At 47.5% G+C, this 12,830-nt stretch overlaps 5 protein-coding genes across 5 annotated transcripts; 4 read left to right on the top strand and 1 right to left on the bottom strand.

Annotated features, from left to right (window-relative positions):
- Positions 1-401: 401 nt before the first annotated feature.
- On the top strand, positions 402-4,023 carry FOIG_11151 (uncharacterized protein; the record flags this gene model as incomplete). Its single annotated transcript, XM_031211698.1, has 3 exons — positions 402-1,052; positions 2,010-3,843; positions 3,908-4,023. 3 exons carry the CDS (start codon positions 402-404, stop codon positions 4,021-4,023), a joined length of 2,601 nt encoding a protein of 866 aa, XP_031058882.1.
- Positions 4,024-4,305: 282 nt separating this feature from the next.
- On the bottom strand, positions 4,306-5,412 carry FOIG_11150 (uncharacterized protein; the record flags this gene model as incomplete). The annotated part of the gene is made up of 1 exon (XM_031211697.1): positions 4,306-5,412. One exon carries the CDS (start codon positions 5,410-5,412, stop codon positions 4,306-4,308), a length of 1,107 nt encoding a protein of 368 aa, XP_031058881.1.
- A 739-nt stretch (positions 5,413-6,151) lies between these two features.
- On the top strand, positions 6,152-7,566 carry FOIG_11149 (uncharacterized protein; the record flags this gene model as incomplete). The annotated part of the gene is made up of 5 exons (XM_031211696.1): positions 6,152-6,305; positions 6,352-6,623; positions 6,675-6,797; positions 6,844-7,221; positions 7,266-7,566. The coding sequence occupies 5 exons, from the start codon at positions 6,152-6,154 to the stop codon at positions 7,557-7,559; spliced, it is 1,221 nt and encodes a 406-aa protein (XP_031058880.1). The 3' UTR covers positions 7,560-7,566.
- A 244-nt stretch (positions 7,567-7,810) lies between these two features.
- On the top strand, positions 7,811-9,226 carry FOIG_11148 (uncharacterized protein). Its single transcript, XM_031211695.1, has 3 exons — positions 7,811-7,912; positions 7,964-8,169; positions 8,218-9,226. The coding sequence occupies exons 1-3, from the start codon at positions 7,890-7,892 to the stop codon at positions 9,039-9,041; spliced, it is 1,053 nt and encodes a 350-aa protein (XP_031058879.1). The 5' UTR covers positions 7,811-7,889; the 3' UTR covers positions 9,042-9,226.
- A 1,349-nt stretch (positions 9,227-10,575) lies between these two features.
- FOIG_11147 (uncharacterized protein) lies at positions 10,576-12,524 on the top strand. Its single transcript, XM_031211694.1, has 2 exons — positions 10,576-11,378; positions 11,431-12,524. The coding sequence occupies exons 1-2, from the start codon at positions 10,713-10,715 to the stop codon at positions 12,244-12,246; spliced, it is 1,482 nt and encodes a 493-aa protein (XP_031058878.1). The 5' UTR covers positions 10,576-10,712; the 3' UTR covers positions 12,247-12,524.
- Positions 12,525-12,830: the final 306 nt, after the last annotated feature.

The raw sequence follows: 12,830 nt of genomic DNA, 5'->3' as shown, positions 1-12,830 counted from the left end.
TAACTCCGAGTATGACTGTTAGATCTGACCCTTTTACAGCATGCTTTCAATGATGACGGAGCATCTGCATAAAGCCCAAAGCCCAAAGCCCTGGTTTGCGACGCTTTTGATGGGTGGCTGGAAGCTTACGGAAATACCCCATTAGGCATGCCCGACAGCCTCTCCGCTCTGGTTAGTACTTAAAAAATGTGTACCCCACTCTTTCTTCCGGTGGAACAAATTACCATAAAGGGAAACCAAAGCTCGTTGTCATGACTCCAATGGCGTTCTTGTATGAGACTTGGAGAACTTGTTATATAAAGTGTGCAGGACCCCGAGAAAACATCAGATATCTCATTCAATCATCACCCCTCCTCCAAACAAAGTCACCTTTACAGCAATCACTCATCCGCAAAGCCATCATGAGTTCCAACACAAATGAAATCACTGTCACTCTTGGACAAATCGCCAAGATGATCGACCACTCTCTTCTGCACCCCACCATGACAGACGCCGACATTCTTCAAGGCCTTGCGGTCGCCAAGAAGTACGGCGTCGCCACAGCTTGCGTCAAACCTTATGCAATTGCCATGGCTAAGCAGGAACTTCAGGGCACTGATGTCTTGATCTGTCCCGTCATTGGATTTCCTCATGGAAACAGCAGCACTGCCGTCAAGGTCTTCGAAGCTGACGTTGCTACTGCTGTTGGCGGTAAAGAGATCGATATGGTCATCAATATCGGCAAGGCACTCGGCGGTGACTGGAACTACGTCGCTGATGAGATTCGTCAAGTCAACAATGTCGTTGTCAAGCGTGGGGCTATTTTGAAAGTCATTTTCGAAAATGACTACCTGAATGAGGAACACATTGTACGCCTTTGCAAGATCTGCTCGGATATTGAAGTGGCTTTCGTCAAGACTTCGACTGGCTACGGTTTCGTCAAGCAGGCAAATGGCATGTACAGTTACAAGGGTGCTACTATTCCTCATCTGAAACTCATGGTAGAGGAATCTGGCGAGAACGTCCAGGTCAAGGCTGCCGGAGGTGTCCGTACCCTTGACGATTTGCTGCATGTTATGTCGCTAGGCGTTACCCGTATCGGCGCTACAGCTACAGTTGCAATTATGGAGGAAGCGGTTGAGAGGGGGATCACGGACCAGCCTACTGCGGTTACATTTAAGCCCATGGCCGACAGCTCAGTCGGAGGATACTAAGATTAGCCGGGAGAGGAATTAAAGTGTCTGAGGTGAAAGGCTGGGGTTGGGAAAATAGTTTATAAATTATGTATAGAAATCATCAAGATTTCTCTGAACAGTAACTCCACTCTCGATTCGTCATCTGTGGCCATATTCCAACTTCATCAATTCCTCCATTATTCCCTCCCTATAACGGACAATTGAAACATTTTACTGTAATAGGAATTGTCACATCTGGGGACCTACTACTATAATACGGGTCCGCAGGTTTGGAGGAAAAGAACTAACAGGTTGCGCAGGATAGGTCAGCGCCTCAGCCGAATACGCTGGCTCCGGCGAATCATGACACGGAGTTGCTATAAGTAGTTGTCCGATATGGAAAAGAGTAACTCCGAATATTACCCCATCATCATCATCGCAACATTCTCTCTTTTGACAACCAACACCATCAGACAATTGCAATGAAGAGCAATCGGCGCAAAGTCTCCAGGGCTTGCGAGAGATGTCGTAAGCAAAAGCTTAAAGTGAATGATCCCCTCCCAACGATAGATCAGTTGACTGAATTCGATAGTGTGATATCGAGCGCCCATGTACTCTGTGTTCACGAGCAAATACTGAATGCATCGCATCGGAAAGTTCAAGATGGAGACCCTATCAAAGTACACCAGAGCCAGCCGCGACATCGAACAAATCAGACAGAAATCAGCCAGGAGCCACTGTCGGCTCAGCTGCAGAATCAGCTTGGAATTCCAGTTCGACTGTAAAGCTAGTTGAAGAAGTGAGCAGAGAAAAAGCCAAACCCTTCGATATCTCATCACTAACCCGTAGCTGTAGGCGTTTCAGCAACATGATGCTGTCTCACCAGAAGGTGTTGAATTCTCGGCTCTAAGATCGGAGACCTGGGCTCAATCTAAAACCAATGACACCAATAATACAATTCAAAGACATGTCGCTGAACGGCCTAGAGACATATATCTACAACAAGGCGACATCAAGTACAAGCCGTCCGCCGCCGAGAAGGAACTCATGTCATTATTACCCGAACTAGGGCCTGCGACTCTCTTGGTCGATAACTATTTTGATCGGATCCACTGGTTCATCCTAGTCTTTCACCAAGATGATTTTAGAAAAAGATTCCAGGATCTTTATCATTACACCGCTTTCTCTTCTGGTTCAAATGCTCCATCGAGAGGTATAGGCTTTATAGCTATTCTCTTGGCTGTTTTCGCGACCAGCTTGCATCACATCGGTGCTCAAGAAAGCAAGCTAAAGTCTCACAATGTTAATCAAAAAGAACTGAAAGACAGGATATTAACCACCCTTAAATTGAGATTCTTGGATGTTGTATCAAGAGGTTCTCTTGAAGCGGTGCAATTCTGCGTTTTGCTGGCAAGTTATTACCTGTACCACGGCGAACCTGGTATGGCTTGGCCACTATCGGGTTCTGGATTGCGAATCGCTCAAGCACTCAACCTTCATCGAAAAATGACACCTGGAGATCCTAGCGATCAGGCTCTGAACCAGCAGATACAAGACCGGAAACGGGCCTGGTGGGCTGTCTACGAGATCGATACTTTCTGCTCAATGCTTTATGGGTTTCCCCTGGGCTTTTCCGATAGCGATTGCAATGTCGAGCCTCTGGATCCGTATGATGAGTACTCTGGATCAACTAAAGAGTCCCGCCAGACGATGATACCATCGTTGTTGTTCTACAAGTGTGCAATGTCAACGCTGTCGGCTATTGTCAAGTCCGCATTAGTTGAGCTGTATGGTACTCGGCATGGTGACCGAAAGAGAAAGGACAATCTAAAAGGTCTTTTCGATAAAGTTACGGTTTTGAATGGGCGTCTCGAAGAGTGGTATAGAAGCCTGGCCCCGAAGCTCAGCTTTGATAGTCATCACTCTCTTTTCGACGTTCAGGTTGCCCAGGACCGGGAAAGAACTGGACAAGAATTTGAGAATTATCTGTTCCGCCTACAAGCGCTTTCTCTCAAGCTGGCTTACGAAAATGCGAAAATCTTAATCCATAGGCCTCTTCTATCGTTCAAAATGGCTAGCTCGACTTCAACAAACACTGTCACTTCGAAGACTGACCCATTTCGGCTGGCGATGCAACAGTGTAGGGAAGCTGCACTGCAGATATCAAAAGTCGCATCCACCCCATACCTCCTGGAAGCATCTGAGACATATGCTATAGCTGTTGTATCACTGCACCTCTTGACGGCGGGCGTGACACTATGTATTTCGATAACCCTTGATCCTTTGACTTCCAACTCGGTCGAGGCAAGATCTGGGATACGGCAGCTAATGCAAGTCCAGACCCTTCTCAAGGATAAGTCAATTGTTGCGGCACAGAGTCTGGACATCACGAAAAGATTGATGGGTCTTGTGAGGGCAAAGGAAGGCGATAATAGGCCAGGGACTGAGCTTCTGACCAGTGCATATCCAGAACTCCCTCAGAGAAACCGAGGCGAAAATCACACCATAGAGCCCGGGGGAGAATGTTCTGGACAAGCGCCGATGCTAGAGAGAAACTTTGGCTTGAATCCACCGCCTACGATGAATAATGGTAGCATAACTGATACACTCAGCATGAACTTTGGAGATCAAGACATGAACGTCTGCGCTGACACTTCATTAAATGACACCCTCTTGGAATATGAACAAGGTGAGCTTTCTCGACTTGCAGACGGAGAATTACCAGTGTCGTAGATACTAACTACTGGAAACAGCGGCCAGTCTTCTTTTCACTGGGGATATCACATATGATCCAGGTGAGTCAATGCTGGATAATCCTTTTTTGGAACAGAACCAAGGCTGGATATGGAGTTGGAACTTTCTGGAATAGGCGAAGAAAGCGAAGAAAGAATCTAAGCGGTAATTCTTCGATGGTGGGCACCGCAGTTGGCCTCCCAAAAACGCATTGTCGCCAGTGACCACTAAAGAAACGCATACACATTTAGGCTGCGGATCATAGTCAGGCTTAATATTGAGTTTCGAGTAAACCGTTGGGATTGGATTGTATAAAATAAATGAGAAGACGACGAGCTACATAAAAGAACAAAATGAGGTCGCAAATGCGACGCCCTGCCGAGAAGCGACCTGTAGCAAGAGCCCAACTAATCTGAAATCAGTTCGAAACCGCTGCATCCTTTCTAACGGCAAATGGATAATCCACATAGCCCTCGACATCGCTGGTATAGAATGTCTTCCTTTCATGTGGGTTGAGTTCCAAACCCTCCTTGATTCTATACACCAAGTCCGGATTCGCTAGGAAGTTTCTTCCAAACATGACCATGATCTCCTTGTCGGGATGTTCTTCGTCAACGAGCCTTTCCGCTTCTTTCAGTTTATACCCGCCGGCAACGAGGAAAGGTCCCTTCCAAAGATCATAGGCAAAGTCAAGTTTCTCATTGGAATTGTTTTCACAGTCTTGGCTTCCTGAGATGCGAGACTCGATGAGGTGGAGATAGGCCAAGTTCAGACGGCTCGCTTTGTTGATTATGTCTGTAAACTGAGGGATTGGGTCTTTCATGCGCATGCTCTGGAAGGTGCTCCATGGGCTGAGTCGAATGCCAACGCGCTCTGGGCCGATAGCTTGGACAGCGCGTTCCAAGATCTCAGTGATGAGACGGGATCTGTTTTCAATGCTGCCGCCGTACTCGTCATGGCGCTGGTTGCTGACGTCTTGAAGAAATTGGTCGAGCAGGTACCCATTGGCACCATGGATCTCAACACCATCGAAGCCGGCTTTGACCGCATTCTCTGATGCAGTGACGAATGCCTGAATCATTTCATGGATATCTTCCAGGGTCATTGCTCGGGGCAGAGCAGGACTGCCTTCAATCGGGATTGCACTCGGTCCGATAATGTCGATTCCTTCATCTTTCGCAACTTCTACAGTTGCAGCACGACCCATTGCAAACAGTTGCACAAAAATGAAACTGCCCTTGCGGTGCACTTCATCAGTGACCTCTTTCCAGGCCCTGACTTGCTCTTGGTTCCAGATTCCAGGCGTTCTGGCGAAACCTCCACCAGCAGCAGGAGAAACAAGCGTTCCCTCTGTGATGATGAGAGTTCCAGGTACAGAAGCGCGTTGGCCGTAGTACTCCTTCATAAGCGCATTAGGAACTCGGTCAATGCTTGCTCGAAGGCGTGTAAGAGGGGCCATGCCAATGCGATGTTGGACTTTGATGTTGCCGATTTTCATGGGCTGGAAAAGGCGTGATTCTGACATGTTGATTGTGGTCTACTGAGTTTTTTCGATGATGGTTCAACACGGTAGGAAGCTGTTAAGTGAAGACTGACCGATGTATATTCCCCCTACCGTCCATCTTGCATGCTTTATACCTGGGAGTTCGGACTGATGACATATAAAAGTTTGCGATGGATCCATCATAAGATAGCGAGCTGATAAATCCATCAAAAATTTTCTATATTATCAACCATGTTTCAATGGAGCGGTGACAATTAGAACTTGTGCTATCAAGGCGCAGACCTGTCAAGATCTGGAAATGAGGTTGTCCTTGATGCAGCAACGAGATACTTCCGAAAGAGGAAACGAGATGTTGCCAAACATGGTTTAGCCGATCTACAGCAGGGGAAATATGGGTCTTGAGGTGGACGATTTCTAAGCAGCATCAAGCTTACGGTGAGAGTGAGACTCGACCAAGGGCCAGCTCTTTCTGACCTGGATGGCGCCATAATACTTGCCACAAACGCCTACTCAAGGCTCTGTTAGGAATAAATTTTAGGGGAAAAAAACAGTATGTTATGTGCCCTCTAGGGAATCACTTGCATTTCTCCACTAACCCTTGTTAGTGGTCGACTTTCAGTTCGTCTCCTTTCAGGCCACGCCAGACAAGACCCGTGACAAGGCTGCCAAGCGCCTCGCGAGATCACATGCCGTGAAACAAGCACTGCAAAAAAAGCGACAACTGCAACAAGAATCGATGCAACATTTTTCTGTAAGAACAATGCAAGATGAACGGGAACAATGGAGAACTATCTGCAAGACGCGGTGCGATAAGCGCATAACTCCGTTACCTGCTTCGCTATCTGCAAATCTGCTCGATCCCTTCCAAAGCCTTGCAGTGGACTCCAAACGACTCCATATCTTACTCAACGATTGTGAGTTCTCTGATGCACCCCTAGGCATCTTACTAATGTATACCAGTTAATGCACGCCAAGCTCCGGAGCCTGTCTTCAGTGTTGAGGATGACTTTCAGAATTTCCAATCAGTATTCCGATCTGGGCTTGTTGATCCGGCTCTGTTAAATGCTGTGATGCTGTCGTTGGCTTTTACGGCAAATGGCGGAGTCATTAATAAGGAATGCCTGGTATACCGAGGTCAAGCGATGCAGCATATCCGTGAAAGAATAAGTATGCCTGACAAAGCCGTTTCGGAGTCAACTATTGGTGCCATACTGTTACTAGTCGGTGTTGAGGTGAGGTCCTCGCGTCGGTCACTTGAAGGTATGCTCGTACTAACTTATCAGGCACGGCTTGGTACCACTTCGCAGGTTCAACTTCACATGGGTGCAATACAGTACCTTCTTAATGCATGTCAACCAGTCGTAGTGAATCTCACACAAGGCATCAAGCGCGCCATATTCTGGTACGTGGATCTGATGAACTCAGGTCATCCGCTCACTCTTTGACAGGCAGGACCTGAACTCGTCAATCATGGTGGGATCAAAACGCATAGTCGACCATACGACTTTCACCGAACTTCAATGGCAACGAGACTCAATAGCTCCAGACTTCTTTGAGCTACCGCCGGGCTTCCAAGTACGCTCTCACCTATTCAGCCCAGAGTTCCTGGATATAGTCAGAGATATCCATGCTCTTCAATGCATTAGAAACATTTATCAACGTACCGGACGTCCAGTCTCAACGGTAAGCATAAATAGTCACACGGCATCCATACAATCTCGTCTTCAGGCCCTCCCAAACGCTTGTCCGATATCCAAGGCTTGTCATCTTGCAGCATACATGTGCTCAGTAATGCTGTGCTGCAAAGTTTGGTGCGCTTTAGTAATTCCCGTGAGTCCCCATGTAACCTCTGGAAGCACTCGCTAACTTGAAAGTCCAATATTACTGCGCAGCTTCTCAGAGAGGTTGAAATGGTTCATGATGAGCCCGTATGGAACGAGCATGCAGACTTGTTGCTTTGGCTGATATGCATTGGTGGAGTATTTGCTCCAGACGGGCCTGTACGCTCAGGTTACACCGCACTTTTGCGTTCGACGGGTTTCGAAAGACCCAGCCTTCACTGCTCGTGGTCTGATACAAGCGAGATATTGAACCAATTCATCTGGTCGGACTTGGCCTTTGAATCTGCTGTTAGGAAATTTCTAGAAGAGAGCTCAATGCGATTTTGACCTCGAGCACGTCATGTAACATAGATTGATTGAAAAGCAAGCTTGCCCAAGTATTGAACCATTCTTCTGGAACAGACCTTATCCACAGCAAAACGGGGCTAAGGTCCAACTGTTAGTCAGTGTATGTATTTTGGCTGGAAGGCTTAACAGATTGCTAAGCCATTAACGTTATGAGGGGCCATTTGCTCAGTATGACGTCACGGTGCTTCTTTTGACGTCTTCGATATCTCAGCAGTCGAATTCTATAAGTCCTCAATAAACCTATTCTCACAAACCCGACTGGAATCATTAAACTCACATCAAGAAATTAATCTGAACGGATTTACGAAAATGGCTGCAAAGAGCGTCTTTATGTAAGGCTCCCTTCCAATGTCACCGTAAGCTGACGCTGACCCCCGGTTTAGTACTGGCACCACCGGTTTCATTGGAGGTGATGCATTCTACGCATTGCATAAAGCTCACCCTGATTGGAAGTACACCATCCTTGTACGAAGTGAGGACAAGGGAAAGGATGTGCAGAAGCAATATCCTAATGTGAAGTTGGCGATTGGATCGTTGGATGATTCCAGGGTCATTGAGAAGGCGGCTTCTGAGGCCGACATTGTTATTCGTAAGTACCGTCAATCTTCTCATTTGCTCCAGGTACTGACTCGTACAGATACTGCTGATAGCTCTGATCACCAAGGGGCTGCCAAGGCTATCGCTGCCGGCCTACGATCTTCCCACTCAAGCTCAAACCCTGGCCACTGGATACATATTAGCGGCACTGGTATCCTCTGCTGGTACGACATGGACAACAAGCGCTACGGAGAAGCTCCTCTTCCCGAGCAAGCCTACAACGATCTAGAGGGAGTCGATAAGGTCACTTCTCTACCCGATACCGCTTTCCATCGCGATGTCGACAAGATTGTCCTCGACGAAGCTGCCAAGGATCCCAGCGCCGTAAAGGTCGCCATCGTCTGCCCTCCCACCATCTACGGAACCGGTCGAGGACCCGCCAACCAGCGAAGTCGCCAAATCCCTGGCTTGACCGAGACAACTCTCGAGAAGGGCTTTGGCCCCATCATCGGCGCAGGCGAGACAGAATGGGACAACGTGCACGTTCATGATCTCTCTAACCTCATCCTTCTTCTCTCCGAGCGCGCCGCATCATCTGAGAAACAGTCCGACGAGCAGGAAATCTGGGGTCCGAAGGGTTATTTCTTCGCCGAGAACGGCAAGCATAAATGGAGCCAGATTTCTGCTCTTATTGCCAAGGAGGCTAAGAAGCAGGGCGTTATTGATAGTGATGAGACCAAGGTTTTGGATGTTGATGAGGCGCAGAAGAAGTTGGGGTTCCAAGCTCTTTCGTGGGGATTGAACAGTCGTGGTGAGGCGAAGAGGGCGAGGAAGTTTCTTGGTTGGAAGCCGGTGGGTGAGAGTTTGGAGCAGTGGATTCCTGAGTCGGTGCAGATTGAGGCGAAGCGACTGAACAAGGCCTGAATTAAGCGAGGACAGAAACTTTGCTTCTCAAGTGTTCGGAGGTGGTTCTGGAACGTTATGGGTAGTAACTAAAAGGAAGTAACTTATACCTAGGCCTCCCAGTTTCCTAGTAATGCAAAGCATCTGTCCAACACATCTCCTTCCTATGATCTGCCCCCTGGTCAATATAAGATGGCATATCTTTCACGCTAATTCAATCCAACGCTCTTATGAAGAAAATGTATGTATCCCTCTTGTGAGGCAGGCAAGCGATGAAGCGGCTACCAGATCCCAGGCCAATCGTGCGACCGCATTAACATTTTCAAGTTCTTGAAGAAGATGGTAGCCGTACTCGTAAACTTCTCAAAACTTTCCTTCTGCGAAGAACTAGCGGCGGCCGCGGCGAGACATCCTAGTGCATATCAAGACCTTCACATCTCAAAGGATACTATTGCGGTAATTGCATGTCTCGTCGCAGACGAAAGCACCTGAGGTCTCCCAATATCCATCGTAGTGTGCCGTCATTAGTGGCTACGATCTAGGGCAATCGTTGCTGGCAGCGTTGATAAGCGAACTGGCAATTAGGAGTTGATCAAGCGATATACTCTCTGGGTTTCTTTGACTAGGTGGCTTAACGGAAGTTTCCGAAGTATGCGATATCTACAGCAGTCTTTGTATACTACTTGCTTCTTCGAGCTCAGCTCGACGCTTGAGGCTGATTGAAATGCTTGACCCCGCAACCTTTAGTTCTAGACTGGTAGGCCACGAAGCTGAATATCTTTGCTAGGTCAGATCTGCCGAAATGGCGCCACAGACAGCCACTATCACACGTCTAGACCCTAAGCTTACACAGTTTCTGAGACATATTCGCCGGGCGGAATGTGATTCCGGGACCGGCATATCCCTAGCTCCCGCATAAGCTTATGACGTTTGGTATTCACCAGAGGCTGTACACTATCACCGCGTGGCTGCCTGTACAGTAGCCTCAGGGAGCAAGAAAGCTTCTGACGTTGAGTCAGGGTGCTAAAATAATCTAGCCTAAAGTCATGATAAGATATACTAAGTTTACCCAAGTCCTTGTCACTTAGATAAGAGCTCATAAGTTTTCTTGCCTCCCCTTGAGTAGGTAGATTACACCATCAAGAGCATAGTTTCTTGATTGGCTTCCCCTAAACTGTCTACGACTTGATCTGGAATAAGTACCAGTCATTGGCTCATATAGTTCCCTACCGCCATGTGAATCAGACATGTCTCGATGCAGAGTAAGCTCTCGTGTTCAAACGCCATAGGTGACACAAATTGTTTCCCAACTAATGAAGTGGCACAGAGACCTTCCTCTAAACCGACATATTAGACGAAATATTTGGGAATTTGGCTGGCTGGAGACAAACCCTGACGTTCTAGATGTCGCTGTATTTGGTCACGGGTGTTCTGAGTCCTGTTTTGATGCAGACAATTGAGTCACATTCTCGTACGATCCGTTCAATGCCGAATTCCCTTTTGATATATGGGCTGCCCTCGTAGAACTCTATCACTAATTTCTTCCCAGGAGAGGATTTGCCAGGTGTAACACTCATCACAGGTATAAAGGAGGACTGCTCTCGACGCACTCAGATCAATCTAATTATCTCACTACTTCTATTTCAATAATCATTCTTCATCTTGAACTACCCTCCATATTATTTAGCCATCATGTCGGCTCCTCTCATCGGACTTGGGCAGGTCTTCACTGGAGCTCCACTCTCCTCCGGAAATGCCAACGCTGAAACGCTTCTCCAGAGCGTTCAGAATGGTCTGACTGGCGGCCAAGGCACAACTGAATACTTTAACCGCATCAACAACATGGCAAAGGTCTACCAGCAGCTCAAGGACAACGGCCGTAAGGCCTGGATTCAGGGCACCGACGCCAACAATCTTCCTGTCTTCTACGTTGAGAGCGTTGATAACGTAACTGGTAAAGTCTTCTTCAATAAAATCAGCGTCAGCGGCCTCGACTTTGATGACAACGGTAACGTCAAAGTCAACGGTACGACGACCGTTATAAACGGTGTGACGTACCACGGTATCGGCGTTGTGACTAACACGGCTGGATGGAGCGACTATGACTTTTCTACTACCTCTTGGTGGCTCGGCGTCGGTATCCTTGGATATTTTGGCTTGAAGGATATCTTCCCCGATCTCTTTGGCACTATCCAAGCTGTGGCGAATGTTCAGGCGGATGTCATCCAGAATATAGCAGACAACCCAGATGCTGCTGAGGGGGGATTCGAGGAGCAGGCAGCAGAGGAGGAAGAGAACTCGATCGGGAACGAAAGCATCAGCACCGAGGCTAGCGAAGGTGTCGCCATCGCAGAAGCTGTAAGTCGTCAAGAGACGTACGCAACTGAGGATTCTACTAAGTCTACTTCAGGAGGAAGCAGGTGCTGCAGAAGTGGGTGGGGTTTTCCTCGAAGCAGGCATTGTTCTCGCCATCGTCTTCGTGGTTCTATCATTTGTTTTGCATAACACTTTCCAGTACGTGAGAGTCTGGAACTTAACCAGGTACAAGCTTGTCTGGGTAATCAAGTTCGACCAGAGCCAGATCACGGACGAGGGCCAGCTCGTCATTGGCCCTGTTACTTTCAACTCGGACAACAGTATCAAGGACTATCAGCCAATTCTTCCCTTAAACAGTACTCCCGCTCCTCCTGGCGTCAAGCCTCCGCCCACTGCACAGTTTGCAGACATGAACATCAACTCCAGCAGTCAGTTTGCTGGCATTGGGTATGTTCTCCAATACCAGCTGCAGGATCCAGCATCTGGCGAGACTGTATACACCGGCACCGCCTATTTCGACCTTCCATTTGGTGCTGACAACTCCACCAACGTGACCTTTGATCAGGTTTCGAACTTACAGAGATGGTATAACGATAATTCTGGCAACAACAAGCATACACTTGCCAGCACCACAACCCCTGATGGAAAGGTCATCTTCTTCACCACTTTTGACTACCTGAGTGGCAAACACACTGTGCCTCAGGTACCCAAGGGCTCCCCGACTACCCAGTACTACTACCAGTCTCTCGTTGCATTCGTTGAGAACGATCTTCCGTCGGCTTTGCAGACTGTACCAAAGGCTCTCACAACCAATTTGTTTCAGGCGAGCCCGCTTAACGGAGTCCATCCCAAGATTAGACGACGTGTGTTTGGCAGACGCGGAGGGACTCCCAAAGCTAAGAAGGCCTAGATGGCATTAGTTGTTCTGGGATAGAGAAGCTAGAATCTTCCAGACTGTCTTTATCTGCAAGTGCTCTGTTGACTTTCGGTATCCTGTAGCAATGCTCCCATTAGCATGTCCTGTGCTCCCCGTGAATGAGGAGACTTCGCTTCTTTGACCTCTTATGGTCGCTATTTGATTCATGTTCGAGAACTACGATATCTGAATACTTTATTTGTATGCTCTTGTCAAGGTCACCTCTTCTGTGATCCTCAGACTTTATGAAGACAAATGCTTCTTGTTTAAGCCGCTCTCAGAGCCACATCGTAAATCATCTCAACGACTGTAAAGAATTCAAGTAAATAAAGAGCTTCACTATAGGAATCTACATCTACTTCCTTACATCTAAAGTAAATTATCAAGTCACTTGATTTTGAAGTCAAAGAATTAAGCAAGGTTTAGGCAACAGACTTCTCCTGTCATGGTATGGGTTTAAGAAGTGGTTTGTTATTCCTTGCAGTGAAACGCCTACTAGACTAAGACAATAAATGGGATTTTGTGGTTAAGCTTTTAATATATTTATATAATACCTAGTAATTACGTACAATGTATAT

This window comes from Fusarium odoratissimum (assembly GCF_000260195.1).
Source record: "Fusarium odoratissimum NRRL 54006 unplaced genomic scaffold supercont1.20, whole genome shotgun sequence".
Classification (NCBI taxonomy): domain Eukaryota; kingdom Fungi; phylum Ascomycota; class Sordariomycetes; order Hypocreales; family Nectriaceae; genus Fusarium; species Fusarium odoratissimum.
The sequence above is the reverse complement of the archived record's forward strand: the minus strand, read 5'-3'. Positions and strand labels throughout refer to the sequence as shown.